At 41.6% G+C, this 16871-nt stretch overlaps 1 protein-coding gene across 3 annotated transcripts in view; it reads left to right on the plus strand.

Moving 5' to 3' along the window:
• The window catches only part of JAK1 (Janus kinase 1), a 63450-nt gene that overhangs the window by 23126 nt on the left and 23453 nt on the right, over positions 1-16871 (plus strand). For 2 of the 3 annotated variants that reach the window (XM_049809417.1, XM_049809420.1), the window contains exons 2-4: positions 9544-9623; positions 10470-10668; positions 12911-13034. In XM_049809417.1, coding sequence (XP_049665374.1) covers positions 9618-9623; positions 10470-10668; positions 12911-13034 — 329 coding nt within the window. In that variant the 5' untranslated portion in view covers positions 9544-9617. The remainder of the gene's footprint in view (positions 1-9543; positions 9624-10469; positions 10669-12910; positions 13035-16871) is intronic. The other variant, XM_049809418.1, reaches the window with a different exon arrangement.

Here is a 16871-nt window from a genome sequence, read left to right on the forward strand (position 1 = left end):
AGAAGCGTGGCCAGCAGGTCAAGGGAAGTGATTCTGCCCCTCTACTCTGCTCTTGCGAGACCCCACCTGCAGTACTGCATTCAGTTTTGGGGCATTCAGCTCTGGAGCCCTCGGCACAGGAAAGACGCAGACCTGTTGGAGTGGGTCCAGAGGAGGGCCACAAAAACGATCAGAGGGATGGAACACCTCTCCAATGAAGAAAGGCTGAAACAGTTGGGATTATTCAGCCTGGAGAGGAGAAGGCTCCAGGGGGACCTTATTGCAGCCTTCCAGTACTTAAAGGGGGCTTATAAGAAAGATGGGGACAAACCTGTTAGCAGGGCCTGTTGTGATAGGACAAGGGGTAATGGTTTTAAACTAAAAGAGGGTACATTTAGAGTAGATACAAGGAAGAAATTTTTTACAATGAGGGTGGGGAAACACTGGAACAGTAAGGTGGTAGATGCCCCATCCCTAGAAACATTCCAGGTCAGGTCGGATGGGGCTGGAGCAACCTGATCTAGTTGAACATGTCCCTGCTCGTTGCAGGGGGGCTGGACTAAATGACCTTTAAAGGTCCGTTCTCACCCAAGCTATTCTATGATTCTATAAGAGTCTCCATTTTGTGATACAATTTGAAAATGAAAAAGGTTAAGAACATCTGTAGCTGCTCTCAAGGAAGTGGCTACAAGGCTGAACGCGAGGGAAATGACCATGTGTGGTTACTGTGTTGGGAACTTTTCTAGAGTGGTCTGTGAACAGCCGGTGAGTCCTGGAGGAGGGGAGCTTTGCAGTAGCTCTGTGGTCACCAAGAAGCCCCAGCCCCTTTGCACGTTTTACATACTCTTGAACTAGAAAGCTGTAGCGTGTGAAGTCCGCCTACTCAGGCCATTGGTATTTGGAGGAACTATTGCTTCTCATTCTACCTCTCGTGTTAGAGGCTGCGGAGTGGGACATGAGAGACCCAGGCTAGTTACCAATGCTGGCACTGATTTCCTGGGTAAGTGGGCAAGTCATTTAATTTCTCCTTCTTTACTCATTTGCAGAAGAGACATGCTGATAGTGTTTCTTGTGGTGTCTCACTAGTCTTGACTTTGCTAGACATCAGCTGTTTGTTTGTTTTGGTTTGTTTCTTACTAAAGATCTAAGACATGATCGGAAATCCGGCTGCTGTCATAATAAATCTAAGCTTGCTTTTTCCTTAAAAGCAAGTAAAATGTAGGATTCCCTTGTTGAGGAGCACCAGTGGAGATGATCATTGTACCTGAAGGGATGTATCTTCTCGGTGTTGTGCTAAAGGTGATGTAGTGGTTTTGCAAGAAAAACAACCCCCTCGCAGGTACACTTTCAGTCTAAGTAATTACCCAGCAGAGCAGGGCTGAGCATGGAACAGTGCGGTGGCAGGATGCCCCGTCTAGGACCTGGGGTTCTTATCTTCTGTGCATGCATAGACTGCTGAGGAAATTAAATCAGTTAAGTGAGTAAGGTGGAGATGGGACGGACTGTGGTGTATAAAGCATTTGGCTTATGAGGAGAACTTGGAGGAGAGCCTGTAGATGCATAGTGAGTCCCCAGACATCAGGTTTCTTCATCAAACATTTCGGCATGGTTTCATCTCTGAGATTTTAAGGCTCAGGAGAGCAGGACGAAGTGACCTCTCTTGCTCCAGTCTGGTTAAAGAGGGGAGTTGTTCTGCAGTTAACAGACCTTCGTCTGGAAGATGTGGACAATGAAGGTGCTTTGTCTCCTTCCTGGTGGCTTTACTGTTTAGGAGAACTGCTGGTAGTCCCTAAATATTCAGGGAGCAAAGAGACCTTGAATTACTACGTCATTTTGTGGAGGAGAAAAAAGGTAGGTGTTGAAGGTTTGTAGAAGTCCTATCACATTGTTGGACAATGAATGCCCCTTGTGCTCCTAAACCCCAGCACGGTCCTGGCCGGATGGCTGCTCTTGCCACGTACATGCACGGCACAGTGAGTTGTGTGATGACGTTAGCCCGCTGTAGTCTTCCAGTCAGCAGAGAACGTCGCGTGTGTTGTAGTGGTTTTTCTTCTTTCTATGTTTGTTTCTACCCCTGCCTTTCTGATGGATCTGTGCAACGACTACAGCATGTTTTCCTCCTTTGGAAAAGACAGAGCCTTTCCCTGGGCTTTAGCACCTCCTCGTAGACTTAAGTGTTGTGCTGACTTTTGGCTTGGGCGTACGACCAAAGACTCTTGAGTTGAAAGAGTTACCGTGCATTAGCAGAGCTGATGTACGTGACCCTGTGTTCACTCTGCGTGCCCCAGTTGTGGAGCACATTATAGTAGCTTTCACTGAAGTTTCAGCTTTTAACTGGGGTACGAAAAGCACATGCTTAGTCTTGCCACATCCAGTTCTAGTAACCTGATGAGGATGACTTGCCAGGTAAGCCCAGAAAGAATAAGCTTTGCATACATTTAACACTTTCTATTCCAAGAAAACGTGGATTTGGAGGTCTTTGCCACATCGACTATTTTCCTGAAAGTTTTTCCACACATCTGAACTGAACTTCAGGAAACCCCTTAAATCAGTGCAATGCCACCAGGAAGAGGCCGCATTTCCTGAAGATCTGCTTCATTGCCGGGAAGATGATGTGGCTCTTTGCCAGTGAACTTCCATCACATCTGAAAGGTGCAAACTGCTAACTGCATGCTAGCGCAGAGACAGAGTGGGAATGTAGGTGAGTGGCGTGGAGGAGAACATAAAGGAAGGAAAAGGATCATTAATGCTGTGTCCCAGGCAGGAATAAAAAGAGATTGTCTGTGCAAATCTCTTTAAGGCTGGAATCCCCCTTCAGTCCCATTAGCATCAGTCTTAGTAATAAGGATCTTTTTTTAGATAGTTGGCTTGTGGGGAAAAAAAACCCCACAAAAAACAAAAAGAACTTTCATCTAGTTTGCATGTAATAGGTTTTGGAGCATTGGCTACATGGTAATTACATAAAAACCATGTCATTGTTTGGTAGGTTTCCATGATGGCTTGAAGCTTGGTACACGAATATGTTTACCTCCAAGGAAATTGATACTTCTTTAGCTGAAAAGTGGTTAGTATTGACTATACAAGGATATAGTAACAGATTGTAAGCTTCGCAAGAATTGTATCTTTTAAAGTTGTTGTTATACCAGAAATTGTGAATGCGAAAGGATCAAGTACGCATTTATAGTTTAGCAGCAAGCTATAAAAATTGTTGGTCACTATTCTTCTCATAGAAGCCCAATCTGTATCCAAAGGAACATCAGGCTGGAAAGATCAAGTAATACAGAGGAAAACGTGACTCTGTGCATGTGCTCATGCGTCTGCAACAGCCATTGCAGACGGGACAATAAAGGTGGTAAATTAACAGGCAGCTTTCTGAGCGAGCTGAAAAACTTCTTCCCACATAGGTGACACGTCACAAAATTCAGAGAAGTAGCTGAAATTGCGTTGGAAAAGCACAGGAAACAAGCACGGTTAGTTCTCATAGCGCGACAGTGAATTGAGTGGGTTTGTAAAGTGTTGGGTCTCGTCTGAAGCAGTCAGTAAGGGGATGCAACAGGAGTCTGCCTCCTCTGCTTTTCAGAGTTAGATTGCTAAAAATGGAAATATATAACATCTGTTAATAAAAGTGTGTGAATAATGAAGGCTGGCTCACATAACCTGATTGTATGCACCCTGTTTTTCAGTTCTTAAGAACTTTGCTCCGCATTAACTATTTTTGCTGAAAATTTCCATTATATGCGCTCTCAGCCTGATTTTTAAAACAAAGTTTTACAACATAGATCAGTCATATCGCAGTATGAATACTATAGAAAAACCCAAGGGGAATTAGTAATTCTAGTTTTGGGGCAGAAGTAAACAGCATGTGGTGAGATCACTGTGAATAAATGATTAAAATAAATTAAATACTGAATTGCACATTCAGTGATAGAGGCCTGTGGAAAAAAATAGCATGTGATCACATACATAAAGATTATGAAATATTGCATGTGCACAGAAAGGACCGAAATACAGTTAAAAAGGCAACCTCATTCTGTCCTGTAGCATCTTGGTTCTTGAATTTCCAAATACAATGTTTTAAAAGCCTTTTTTCTTCCAGTGTGACTGGAAAGAAACATCCCCAGAAAAGAGCACGGATAGTAGTTACTATAGTTTATCTTAAATTATTTGTTATTAGCTAATGGGAGCGTTGAGAGCTGAGTTAGCGTAGCGAGCAGATCCACGGGTCAGAAGAAGACACAGGCATCATAGGCAGCAGGGAGGCTGGTGCTGAACCTTTTGCTGTCCTCAGACTTACTTGGACAAGAGTTTTAGACCTGAAGGAGCTCTGTGTACGGTCATGTTCAACTTTAATGAGAAGTCTCTTACCTTTTTCTTTCCCGTGAGCTTTACTTAATCGAGGCTGGTTCAACCTTTGTCTACAGTGGTGGTGGTTGTTCCTTCCCAGGGCTGCTGTGGGAGGGTGGTCGGTCAGTGGTGCGATGGCCCCTTCAGTGTTTTGGGATTTTAACGTCCTGCTTCGTCACCGTTTGCTCTCGTATTGTTACTGTCATTTTTTTCTTGTTAAAATTTATGAAGTTAAGTAGAGCGCCTCGGTTTATTTTAAATGAGTCTCTAATAGGTTATGCTAGATGAGGTGCATGTCCCATGTTGTACAGGCTGTGACAGGTTTCTTTACTAGTGTGTTGAAAAAATAATAATAATTGAGAACTTTTGGGCTGACATAAACTATGAGTACTACAAAAATGGCATGCCCTGCATGCTTAAGAAAAGCCTATCTGTTACTTTCTTAGCATAAGCAGTCATAAACATCCCCTGGCTCTGTCCCTGTCATGAAAGCAGAAACTAAATTGGCTGGGGGGGGGGGAAGAGGAAGAGCTTGCAAATGGTGCTTCAGAGTTCTGGTTTGGTCAGAGTTTACCTGGGATTTTCCTCTTCTCACATTTTAGGGACTTTTCCCCCCAAAGCAGACCTTTCATCTTTGCATTTTGCTTCTGTGATCTTTGTTTATGGTAGAAGTGTGGCCAGCACAAGGGTGGTGGTGTAGCAGGGCTGGCATGGGGTGGGGCAGCAGCCGGCCAGAGTCGTGTTTTCCTGTCAGAACTCCCCAAAACAAGCAGGAAGCAAAACTTGCATTTTTAAATCCGAGCACGTCTCAGTGCACAGGTTTGCCTCAGGTTAAGCGTGGATGTGCACTGGGACGCTGCTTCTCAAAAACTGTGCGGGTTTCGTGTTTTCCCTTTGCCCATTAAAATATTTTATGAATGGAAAATAAAGGGTGCTGGCTCCATGGGGTCCAGCTGGGCAGCACATGCAGGCAGCAGCTTTCAGGCAGCTGAGGGCATTTCTCTTGGCAGGCACAGCAGCCCTGCCATGCATTTTCCGTGTCACAGTGCGTCTCTTTTGGGAATTGTGGCAGCTCTGCCAGGAAAAATTTAAATGTGTCCCGCTGAGAGCGAGAAAACTGTGTTGGGCTAAAAAACCCACAAGTTCCTTGGCTGCTCGGATAAGGAGCCGAAGCAATGTGGCATCTATAGCCTTGTTTGAGCTCAGGTGAGAAGTTTTCTTAAAAATAGCCCAGTGGAGCTTGGAGGCAGCATCTGTTGTTGTCTGAGGTCTTGAAGTATCTCCTAGCTGACGCTTTTATCCTCTGTTTCCTTATTGCAGGGAAGCTCTTTTTGTGTTTTGGGGTATTTTTGTTGAGGGGAGGCTCTCAGCAGGGCCAGGTGCAGATGTCTGGGCTTTACAGGAGGCTTTGGAGCCAGGCGGGTTTGCCCAGGCTCCTCCTTCCACAACAGTGGATTAACTTCTTCCTTCTGGTTCAAGGAGGATTTGTAAATAGTTTCTAAAGCATTTAATTTATGCCCCCGCCTTTTCTTTCTTTGATTTTTGAGGAGTACAGAGGTGTGAAGGGGTTATTTAACAAACAATGTTGTACATTTGTCTTTTTTCCTTAGAAAAGCTGGGACTGTTGGGCATGAACCACTTTTACAAAGGGGATCTTGGCCATGGCAAGTTATAGGCGGGAACATGAGTTTTTACCAAATATTTTTCTCGCCCAAATTTTTATTAAGTCTTAATAGTTTCATAGCCAAACCAGAAACAAAATGATTTTGAATAACCCGCCTTTAGAATTCCGTCTCCCCATTTTTTTAACTTTTCCTCTTTCTGATACTAAAATTTTGTGAGCGCTTCATCTGTGTGTGAGGAAAAAAAAATACTTTCTGTGGGCCCCAGATCTGTTTGAACTCATCCAAAGAAATGATGTGCGGGTTTTGGCAATTGTGGGTGCATGGTTTTGGTTTTTTGTGCCTGCGTGCACTCAGAATCACTAATTTCGCAGTTGTAACCCTAGCACGAAGGATGAATCATTGTCCCCCTCTGCTGGTGGTGCACCGGGCTGGGGGTTTGCTCACCCTGCCAACTAGCTGACTTACTCTGCAACTGAAATACAGACTTTTAAGAAGGTGGCAGGTATGTGTGTATACATTGGTCAGAATTTTAAATCGCCAGAGAAACCTTTTGCTTTGGCAAGTGCTCAAAAGGCTTGTAGGCATGTGGAGTTAACAAGCAGAATCTTGAGATTGGGCTGTCCTACCTTCCCCTAAATATTTTGCAGCATGCATCACAGAAGACTCTTTCCACCATGAGAAACAGAAATTGGGTGAAGAGAAAATGTGCTTTGAAAAAAGCAAATTCTGTCCTGTCAGTCAGAGTCCCAGCAGAGACTGAGTGCATCCCCGTTGTCTTACTTCGTGTCCCCTGGAGTAGTGCTGCTTGAAGAGGATGGGTTAAGTGCTGAGAAGTGCTGAAAGAATGAGCAGGGGAAAGTGGAGCTTGTGGTGCAGGAAGAGACCAGTGGAGCATGGTGCAAGCAAGCAAAATGCAGTCTGAGAAAGGATACAGCTGGTATCTGTAAGTTGATTAGGGAAACATTCACAAGGGAGGGAGATAATCTGCAGAAGATACACAAAAACAGTGGTCCACTGAGGCTCTGAAACCTTGTAAGCGGCAGAGGATAAAAATCCCCTTCACATTTCTGAGATGAAGCATGAGGGGTGTGTAACGTGATGCCTAAGATTGCAAGAGACCTAATGTAATGGCCACGGGGAGCTCTGAGTCACGCACATAGGACTGGGGTGAGCCTCGCACGGGGGACAGTCGCACGGCTGGCGGTACGTGCCTGCAGGCAGCAGGGCCTAGAGGCGCAAAGGGCTGCTGTAATGCTGTCCTGGCTGGCACCGGGTGCCATGACCTGTACGTGTGATAATATTACTGTGTAGGACTGGTAAAAGATGCTAGTGCTGAGACAGAGCAGGAATTTGTCTTGTTCAAAGGAGATGTTTTTGGAAGATTAAGATGCATTTTTAAAAAGGTGAATTCCTGACATTTAGCGTGGGAATATCTGGAAAACTTGTTAGTAAATAGCAAGTTAGAGATTGGATGTTGGTTGGTTTGGTTCATCCCCCAAAGCGTATTGTAAATGAAGCAGCACTTAAGGTTTTTTTTTGGATTCTGGGAATTGCTGCTGTGATTAGAAACAAGAGTACGAGCTATTAAGCAAAACCAAAGAACGCTGTGTTGAAAAGCAACAATTTTGATTTATGAATCTGCGAGAAGGCAATGTTTTTTTATTTCCTTTCACATTTTAAAACGTCTGGACAATCTTTTTAATATTATGCCTACACAGACATTAAAATATATTGAGTTTCAGTTATAAGTTATGTTGTTTAAAAGGGAGTATTTTCAATTAGATTAAAGCTAATATCTTTAACCTTTTGCATTTAAATTTTATGTTGCTGTGCAGAAATAATTACTGGCTTGTCTATGTGTTCCAGTAATCATGCTCTCAATTACTTCTCCCCCGTATTACTGCTGAGGGAATATGTCTGGAAACTCAAATTTAGCATTAAAGTGGCATGGATGGAAGGAACACGCAATTTAATTGTAAATGTGCGCTAGGCTGTTAAATGTTATTTTTTTGTATGATAGTACCACGTTTGCTGAGCACTTTCCAAGCACAAGGGCAGCTTGTGTGGCATTGTCAGACTTTCTCCAGACTAAGCCTAAGGCTTATAAAGCACTATTCATTGAAGTCTGCTATATCAGATTAAGGCCTAATGCTGTTGCAGCAAAAACAATACACATTTAGTTCCAGTACATTTTGGCAGAGATAGGGGAGAAGAGAAAAAGGAGGGATGGAGAATACAAATGGAGGAGTCTTTCAGCCTCAGATGAGTGATGGGTGATGTATACCAAACCAGCAGTACTGTCATGTTTAGTTTAGACACATTTTGTCACATTTAGTTTACTGTCACACTTCATTAGTGACTACCTCAGGAGAAGCTGGTGGGACGCTTGGTTTCCCCTTGAGAGCGTGGAGCCGTGGCTGATGGGCAGTGATGTGGGACCAGCTCTAAAGCATGGGAGTCTCTCTGGAGATGCAGAATGGAGTCCCACATCCTCCTTCTCTTCAAGAAGTCCAGACTCCTTCCTCTTCTGGGTTATTCCCACGCCAGTGGGAGAGGAGCAGCCTGTCCACCTTTGGAAAGAAACATACGCCCATGCCTTTCAAGCATGCCAGCATCATCTTTCACTGATGCTCTTGCCATCAGGACTGGGATCAGGGAGACGTCTTACCAATGCCCACTCTTTCCCCACCTGCTTCTTGAGTATTCCTGTAGTGTCCCATTGATTTTACAGTCCTGGTATCAGACAATACTTTAAATAGAAGCACTGTCACACCTACATTAAAAAAAGATGGTATTGAAGTTTTCCCGGTTTGCTTCAGGTGGTAAGGATAGCCTCTGACTTTGGGTGAGAGTAGTTTTGCAAACCAGCCCCAGAATACTGATGTGGTTTGTGGTGTTAGATAAGGCTTAAAAAAAAAACACAAGTAGGCTCTTGGAAGGTGCCGGTGTTGCTCGAAGGTACTGAAGGCATGGGCCGCACTCTTTGTCAACAAGGTTCCTCTAAGAGAAATATGACTCTTGCAATGATACTCCCTTGAGTAGCTTCCTTATTCTCTGCCGCCCACCCAAGGCTCTGCACCTTTCATAGAGCAAAGGAGAATAAAACAGAGAAAAAACCTGATAATCTGGAAGGGGAAGAAACAATAGACACTGGGGAAGAATTGGAATTAGCAATATGTAGTTAAAAAGGTGAAGAATGAAGTGATTTCAAAAGCCATGAAGGAGATAAAGCAAAGAGCAGAATGCTCCTTTGGTGTCACAGCTATGGATTGCAATGAGTACAACACCGAACTGATGGCTGGTGCTCTGAAAATATGAGAAAACCCCAATGAATAACTGAGCCTTCCCCCCTGGTTTTTGTTTGCATCTCAGCCAGTGCACTGAAAGAGCCAAAAGAAATGAGTAGACTTACATAGACTCCTAGATGCTTGCTATGACTGTCTTTGGTTGAGACTAGATCCAGATCTCAATTATATTAATGGAAAGATTTCCTTGGATTGCAAGTACCATTTTATCAGCCTGACCATATATTTTGTGCCTCAAACTGTACAAAGCCATTCCTGACAATTTTTTTTTTTTTTTTTTTTTTTGTCAGCCAGAGTCAAGTTGCTCTTGGAGAGCACGAAGATAATCCATTTCAGCTGCGTAGAGGATCAGACAGTCACATAAATGCAGGTGCGTTGGCTTTTGAGGTTTGGGTTTTGTTTGTTTGGTTTTCGGTGGGAGGATTAATTTCATAAACTATAGAATTGGTGGTTTGGGCTTTTGCTATTAATTGAGCTTAAGCTTAGTAAAACATGGAACGCAGACCCCATAATACCCGGAGTGTGTGTTCATCTATTTCCTTTCAGCTCTTTCTATTTAAGCACTGGGTATAAAATGCAAAACGCATTTTCTTTTGAGTCAGAGCTGTCTTGTATGCATTCTTGGCAGTCTAAAAGCTATTGCATTAAACCTACTTAGTGCTACTCTTTCCTTCTGGAGCTAGAGAGAAGTAATAATAATAAAATAACTCTCCAATAAAGCTCATTTCACCATGACACATTAAGTATCAGGAGTTTAAAAGACAAAGGGTGAGAGGGGAGAAAACTGTCAGAATTATTTAGCTGTTAAGGAGATTGTAAAAATAGAAGCTAACTTTTTTTTTAAAAGGAAATATAAATTGTACTGTTTATATTACCCAGCCTCAAGTATTGTTTTTCAGCCAGTTAGGTGCTTAAGGATGTGAAAGTTATTCCTGCTTTACAGTAAGAAGAGAAACCTTCTAGAATAGTTGTGGAACCACTAGAACAGACCAGAGTTACCAGAAACAGAATAATACTTGACATTTATTTTTTCACTTTTCCCCTCATTTATGAGAAGTACTGATTTTGAATAATCAGGTTCCCAATGTGAAGACTTTGAGAAATGATGTGCCTAGCCCATCACAGTATGCAGTAGCCTCATTAAGCAGTGGATTTGTGTTCTGACAAATATTCAAACTCTTCATGTTTTCCTTAACTATTTTTCCTCCACTTTCAGTATCTAAACGTAAAAGAAGATTGCAAAGCCATGGCTTTCTGTGCAAAAATGAGGAGCACAAAGAAGAGCGAAGTAAACCTGGAAGCTCAGCATCAGGGTTTAGAAATACTTTTCTACCTGCAGGATAAAAATCCTATTTGTTACACCACTGGCGAGTTTACCTCGGAGGAGCTGTGCATTGAAGCTGCACAGAGGTGTTGTGAGTATATGGATTTTATATAAGTTCTCAGTGGCAAGGCCTGACAATATCGAAAGTGATACATCCTTCTCTGCATGTAAGTCAATGTTTGTAGAAGAAATATGCATGTTATGTAGTCTAGGATGGAAACTTTTGCCAAGGGTCTATTTGGGCAGTTCTTAAACTGCTTGGTGTGGAAGAAGTGGTGGGAGAGACTGTCTTGAGATTGGTATAAAGTGACAATCTCCCACCCTGGCAGATACAGCTACTGATTTTTTTTGATTTGGGTGTGGTGATTAGGTTTCTTTGAAGAGAAGAGGAGATACCATATACAAATAAGTTAACACAAAGCTGGTTTTACCTCATATACTAGCTGCTAAGCCTGTCAGGATCTGTCCTGTGTTACAACACATTTTGGAGAGGGCTAATGAAAAAAAATCAAAACACAAAATCCCAAACCTATTTGTTACTTTTCCAGTTTTAGTTTTCTGTTACTTGACGCTTTTTTGCAGAGTGTTATTCACCAGTTAAGATTACCTGAACTGTGCACAATTGCGGTAATGCATAAATGTGTAATGAAGATTTCTTGCTTTGTCGCTGTAGTCCTTGACTCAGCAAAATATTTGAATATGTGTAATTCTACTGGAATTAGTGGATTTAATCTCTGTTTGAGGCTCGTGAACCAGTATACATTTATATTTACAATTCTAAGGTTCTTGCCCGCTCTGATCCCAATTTTGTGTTCCCCAGGCTTCATGGAACACTAAATATTATTCAGCTGATATGGGAGTGGTGAATCTGGCTGTAATAAACAGGTGAACTGGGCATAAGTTTCCCTGCAGCTTTAAAATGTTTTCTTTTCCCATGTCATCTTGATTCTTGTAACATTGAGTACCCTTCAGTTCATTTGCCTAATTGCTTCTCTTCCATTGGAAAGGCAGGAATGATGGGAATCTGAAGGACAAACTTCATCAAATAAGTACTCGCATTGTTTTTGAATAGTTTTAATGAAAATGAGGAGTACTTAAAACCCACCTATTTATGGGCAGCCTGTAAGAGCTGTGAACTGCTGCTGTTTGTATGGGTGTGAACCCACATAATGTGCAACTGCGCCCAGTAATTTCTGTTGGAAGTTTAAAACCTTTGAAGAAATGACTTCAAGTGAGCCTTCCATAAGGGAACTTCTTTCTACCTTCTCTTGCTTTTCATTAAGTCCACAGCACGTGCTAGTGAAGTACAAAAGTTTACCTGTTTCAGCAGGCCTGCGGTGCTGGTCTCTGCTGTAAATCACAACTTGAATGTTAAACCGTTCATGGCATCTACGTACTGCTTGTTGACATGCAGGAGGCAGTGGCTGCCCAACCTTCTGTGATCTTTGCAATTAGGGTGTTAATTTTTTATTTCCTTGGCTTCTTTTCTTCCCTTCTGCGCTCTCTCCCCAAGACACAGTAGAAATGTTTTCACTGAATTCTGCAGGACCCCAACAAAGTGCTCTGCAGTTGGCCCAATTTCAGAAAGACACTTAAGCGCATGCTGTGGTGCTCTCTGCAACTTTGCTGCTTGCCTGACCAGGGCTTTTGCAAAAAGGTACTGCCTCCTATTGAGCAGGAGACTGAAGCAAGGAATTCAAACAATGGTAGACCTGTAAACACTCCGTAGCCTGTTTTTCTCTGGGATGATGTAAATGCAAAGGTTAAAACAGGTCGGCCTAGACATACAAGTCAAAGTCTGTTCTTTGTTGGAAAACCGTCTGTTGAATTGGCAAAGAATGGAAAAATTACTCATTATGCTTTCTGCTTGTTTGCTAATGAGATGGGGATTTTAACTGTTTGACTAAAACCTTGTCTTTCAACTATGGGAGTAATATTTATTAATAAAATAAAACTGAGAACAAAGTTGTGGTATTGCAGAGTATTTCTGTTAAAACACCCATTTCTGTGATCTGGAAAAAGTGAAGATTTTTAAGTCATTTCCTCTTAAGTTCAGACAAAATCAGGATTTCAGAATAAGTTCAGTGTTAGAAGTAGCTGAAATGATATGTTCTTTAATACACAATAAAACCAATGGAGTGAACCAGTGTGCAGTTTGCAGTTCCAGTTTAACCGTAACTTTCTAGTGTTTGTTTTAAACTAATCCTAGTATCAGTTTCTTTTTATGGTCTGTTTCGCAAGATCAGATATTTGCTTTATGCATTTGTATTTTTGAGGCGTGCATATGTATTGTAGCCTTGTGATTCACACGTTTGTTTACTTCTCTCTGACAGCTATATCTCCTCTGTGCCATAATCTCTTTGCACTGTATGATGAAAACAGAAGACTCTGGTATGCACCAAACCAGGTCTTTAAGATAGATGAAAAAACATCACACCGGCTCCATTATCGAATGAGGTAAGTGCATAGTACCTGAAAAATGATTCCTTAACCATATGTAGATGCTCTAACTCTTACTGCTGAACTCACTGAAGAAGCAGGAAAGCAAAACCAAAAGAAGTAGCTTGCTTTTCACAGCATAGATAAGAGATTAACAGTAAAAGCTTAAAATGTCTCCTGATTTTTTTCGTCTTTGCTATATAACCTTAAAAAAGCCCCAGAAGTTGAAAAACCACAAGAACCTGTATCCACAAAGCTGTAGGTGACTCAACTAGCTAAAAGCTAAATTGAAAAAAGGGCTCAAAAATATTGGTTTATTGTGCCAGTATTTTGCATGTTTCAATTTCCTTTTGAAGTGTTGAAAGTGAACTGTACTCCTACTGAAGTCAATGGGAATTTTACTATTAACTTGAAAGGAAAAAGCAACATGCTGTTGCTTTTGAAATTCTCCTCCAGGACTGTAGGGGAATCGGTGTGACCTTACTGCGGGTGGCATGCATGGAGAAAGCATCAGAAAATAGAAACCATTGTTCCCAGGATCTTTATCCATGATGTACCATCAGGTTGAACTTCAGGTGGCATTCTTAAAATACAGCACATAGCCTGTTGAGATTTCTGGGGCTGAATGGGTACACCAGCCCTCATCCACTGGAACATGAAAGCCGTAATGCTGGCAACTGTTGAGCACTCTCACGTACTCTAGCTAAAGAAAGGTTGTCCTCCTTTTAGGATTTGATAGAAATCTAATTCTGCACATTATGCTACGTTCTTTTTATTATTATTATTTTTATTCTGACTTTTCTTCTTGCATCGATATGAGCATTAAGTGTATGATTCTGATTATGTTTGTGCCAGACTGGGATTGTTATTGTTGTTGGATGAACTGTTATGAGAAGAAAAAAAGAAAGTCAACAAAAAGATCTTTGCTTTTCAAGTAATTATACCACTGATACCTATTTTTAGAAGAGGAAGAGGATATTACTGTTTTTTCTTTAACACAGTCTATTAGTGGTATTAATGGCTGAACCTCAGCTAATCTCAGAGTTAAACAGCTGTGATTAAGTTTGGCAGATAAACACCATACAATAATGGAATTGAGTGACTCTAAAAGAAGCTCTGAGGACTCTAATGGCCTCTTACAGAGCATTAAGTGCTCTTTCTTGCTTTAAGAGATCAGTCAGATTAACCATGTACTGGATAATAAAAAAATTTCTTGGTATAATGCGAGTCTGGGGTGTTTTCCCCTGATACTGAAATTCTTCGATGTGGTGTGCTTTTCCCAGTAAAAGAAGGTAGTACTGAAAAAATGTAGTTGTGGGAATTTAATCCTCTAATTAGAAGTATGATGCTGGTTTTTTAACTCAGTTCTTTAAAAGTAGTTTCCGCTGTGTTTGGTGTTTATATGTTTCTGCTTTGGGTGAGGGATGAGAGCTCTCTCCAGGTACTCTTTCATTCCTACTGCATCTTACTTGCATGGTGGGTAACACCACCTTCTTTAAAACTGCTTTAACAACTCCCTCTTATAAATCTTCTTCGGCTCTTCACATCTCTATCAAACTTTAGGTATATGGGCCGAATTACTCCATGTTGAACTTTTGTTTTCTGGATTTCTTTCTGTTCTACCATTTTACACAATGAAGCTATGGAATGTGCCCTGCTTTCTGTATGTAAAAGTTCTGGTGGTTTATTTTTTTAAGCTTTGGAGTTGGGATTTGAAGTTTGGCAGGGGTGTCTCTCTTGTCAGATGTACTCCATGCATGGAAATTGGCAAACTTTGGGCCAATAATTTGAATTTAAAATAATGTCATATGCATTTAAGAAGAGCCTGTATGAGTTAAGCACTAAAATCTAAATATTCTCATCTTCCTAGGAATAATGTAGTGTATTGGTGAAGTGGTATTTTCCTTTCTTTCATTTCTGATCTATCGCGTGTCTTGGCTTGGGCATCTGAACTGAGAGCAGGGCAGAGCACTGAAAAACTATGAGCAATACATGATTGTGAAACTGTTCTCTAAATGAATATTGTTTATTCTGAGCTCTCAAGAGGCAGAATTCCTCTTGAAAAGGAAAATGGTCTGGGCTTATGTAACAGTGCAGTGTATTAGACTGTATGTAATCATTTAGAGACAAAATAATTTTTATATGGACACTCTACTCTCTGAAATTTCATTACATTGTTAGAATTGATTTAGTCATCTCCTATTGTAATTATATATATATATATGTAAAATGAAGGTATGTGAGTAGTTTCACGTGCTTTTAGATGTTCGATTTTTCTCCCACTGCTGAAAGCTTTAGATTTGGTTTCTGATTGTGTGGGCTTCCCATCCTCCTCCTCTCCCCATCAAATCTGTGCCAGCTGATATACTTTTCATAATACTTTAAAGGGCCTTGCTTTTCACTAGAAACTTTGAAACTAGCCCTGTATTTCTTTCACTTGCCTCAAGTTTGGGGGGTGGGGGGGAAAGTATACAACGTAAGAAACCACAGTGTTTTGTAATATCATGGACTAATTAGCACACCAGCTGATGGAGGAGGAGTTTAACTGTTCCACAGCTGGATTGTCTTTAAGCCAGAGGTAGCAGTGTCTCTTGGCACGGAGAAGGGACCCAATACACATGTTTCTGGAAACTCTGGAAGGAAGGACTGTCGGAGCCGCTATAGGTGAAAGAGGACAGCAAGTCCCACTCCAGCGTTTCCACCGCTCCTTGGCCAGATTGAATGGATGAAGTGCAAAACTGCTCTGTCCCAGGGGTGACCCGCTCAGGCTGACTCCCCAAATCCCCCCTCCCTGCTGCGGCACCCGTGCCGCAAGTGCCTGCCCTGGGCTAAAGTGTTCAAAAGGAGGGGTAGTTCATGCTCCTGAGTTTCAGGAGCACGCTGTCTCCTTTCCAGGTCGTTTGCAGGACTTGTGAATTGGAAAGCTTGTGCTCCCATTTCTGTTTGTGAAAGTGGAATGGTAATGATCTGCCTCCCCCTTACCGCAAGTTCATTGGTCTCTTCAAGGCAGAGACTCTCCTTTATTTATATGGTTCCTCAAACAATGGGGCGCTAATTTTTATTGTAACTTTTAAGTGTTGTCTTAATCAGTGCAGTTTAATAGGGAAAGGAGCAAATTCTCCTCTCAATTACAAACAATACACAATACCTTGCCCATAATTATTTTCAGGAAATACCAAAAGAATTGGAGTTATTAATTTTCACTCATCTTATAAAATACAGAAACAAAGTAATTTCCTGGAGGCAGAAGGATTTGCTTTGCTTTGCTTTTTATGCTTCATCCAAGGGAGTTCTGCAGTATCTTACAGTACTTGTCAGGATTTTTTGGCATAGTTGTGTGTTGGTGTTCCTAGATACGTGCTTTTGGGGGACTTAAAAAGACTTACCGAAAGAAAGGATGGACAAAAACACTGTACAGAAAGTCTCATCTCTTTAAGAGTAATTTGATACACCATTCTTCATTTGAATGGTCAACTTACTGTACAGATAACATGTGATGAAAACACATGGTGCTGAACTGAAAGTACTAATTTTATTTTGCTCTTTGAGATCCTGACTCTGCACTGAGACTGATACACACCAATCCCAACCAGTGCAGAAGTGGGGCTTAATCCATGAACTCCCATTCTGGTCAGAGACAAGTCACAAAGATATAGGCATGTATTTAAAACACATACTTTTGCATGTGGGTTGTTCTGCACCATAATGTTCATAAGCGTTTGCCAGTTGACTTGCTGCTTTCCTGCTGTCTTCCTGTCTTCCACAACATGTCCTTTGCAGTTTTTATTGCATTATATTTGAAATGAAACTGCTTGGGCAAGATAGTGGTTTGTTATTTAAACAGATTTCTTACTT

This window comes from Accipiter gentilis, chromosome 8 (assembly GCF_929443795.1).
Source record: "Accipiter gentilis chromosome 8, bAccGen1.1, whole genome shotgun sequence".
Classification (NCBI taxonomy): domain Eukaryota; kingdom Metazoa; phylum Chordata; class Aves; order Accipitriformes; family Accipitridae; genus Astur; species Astur gentilis.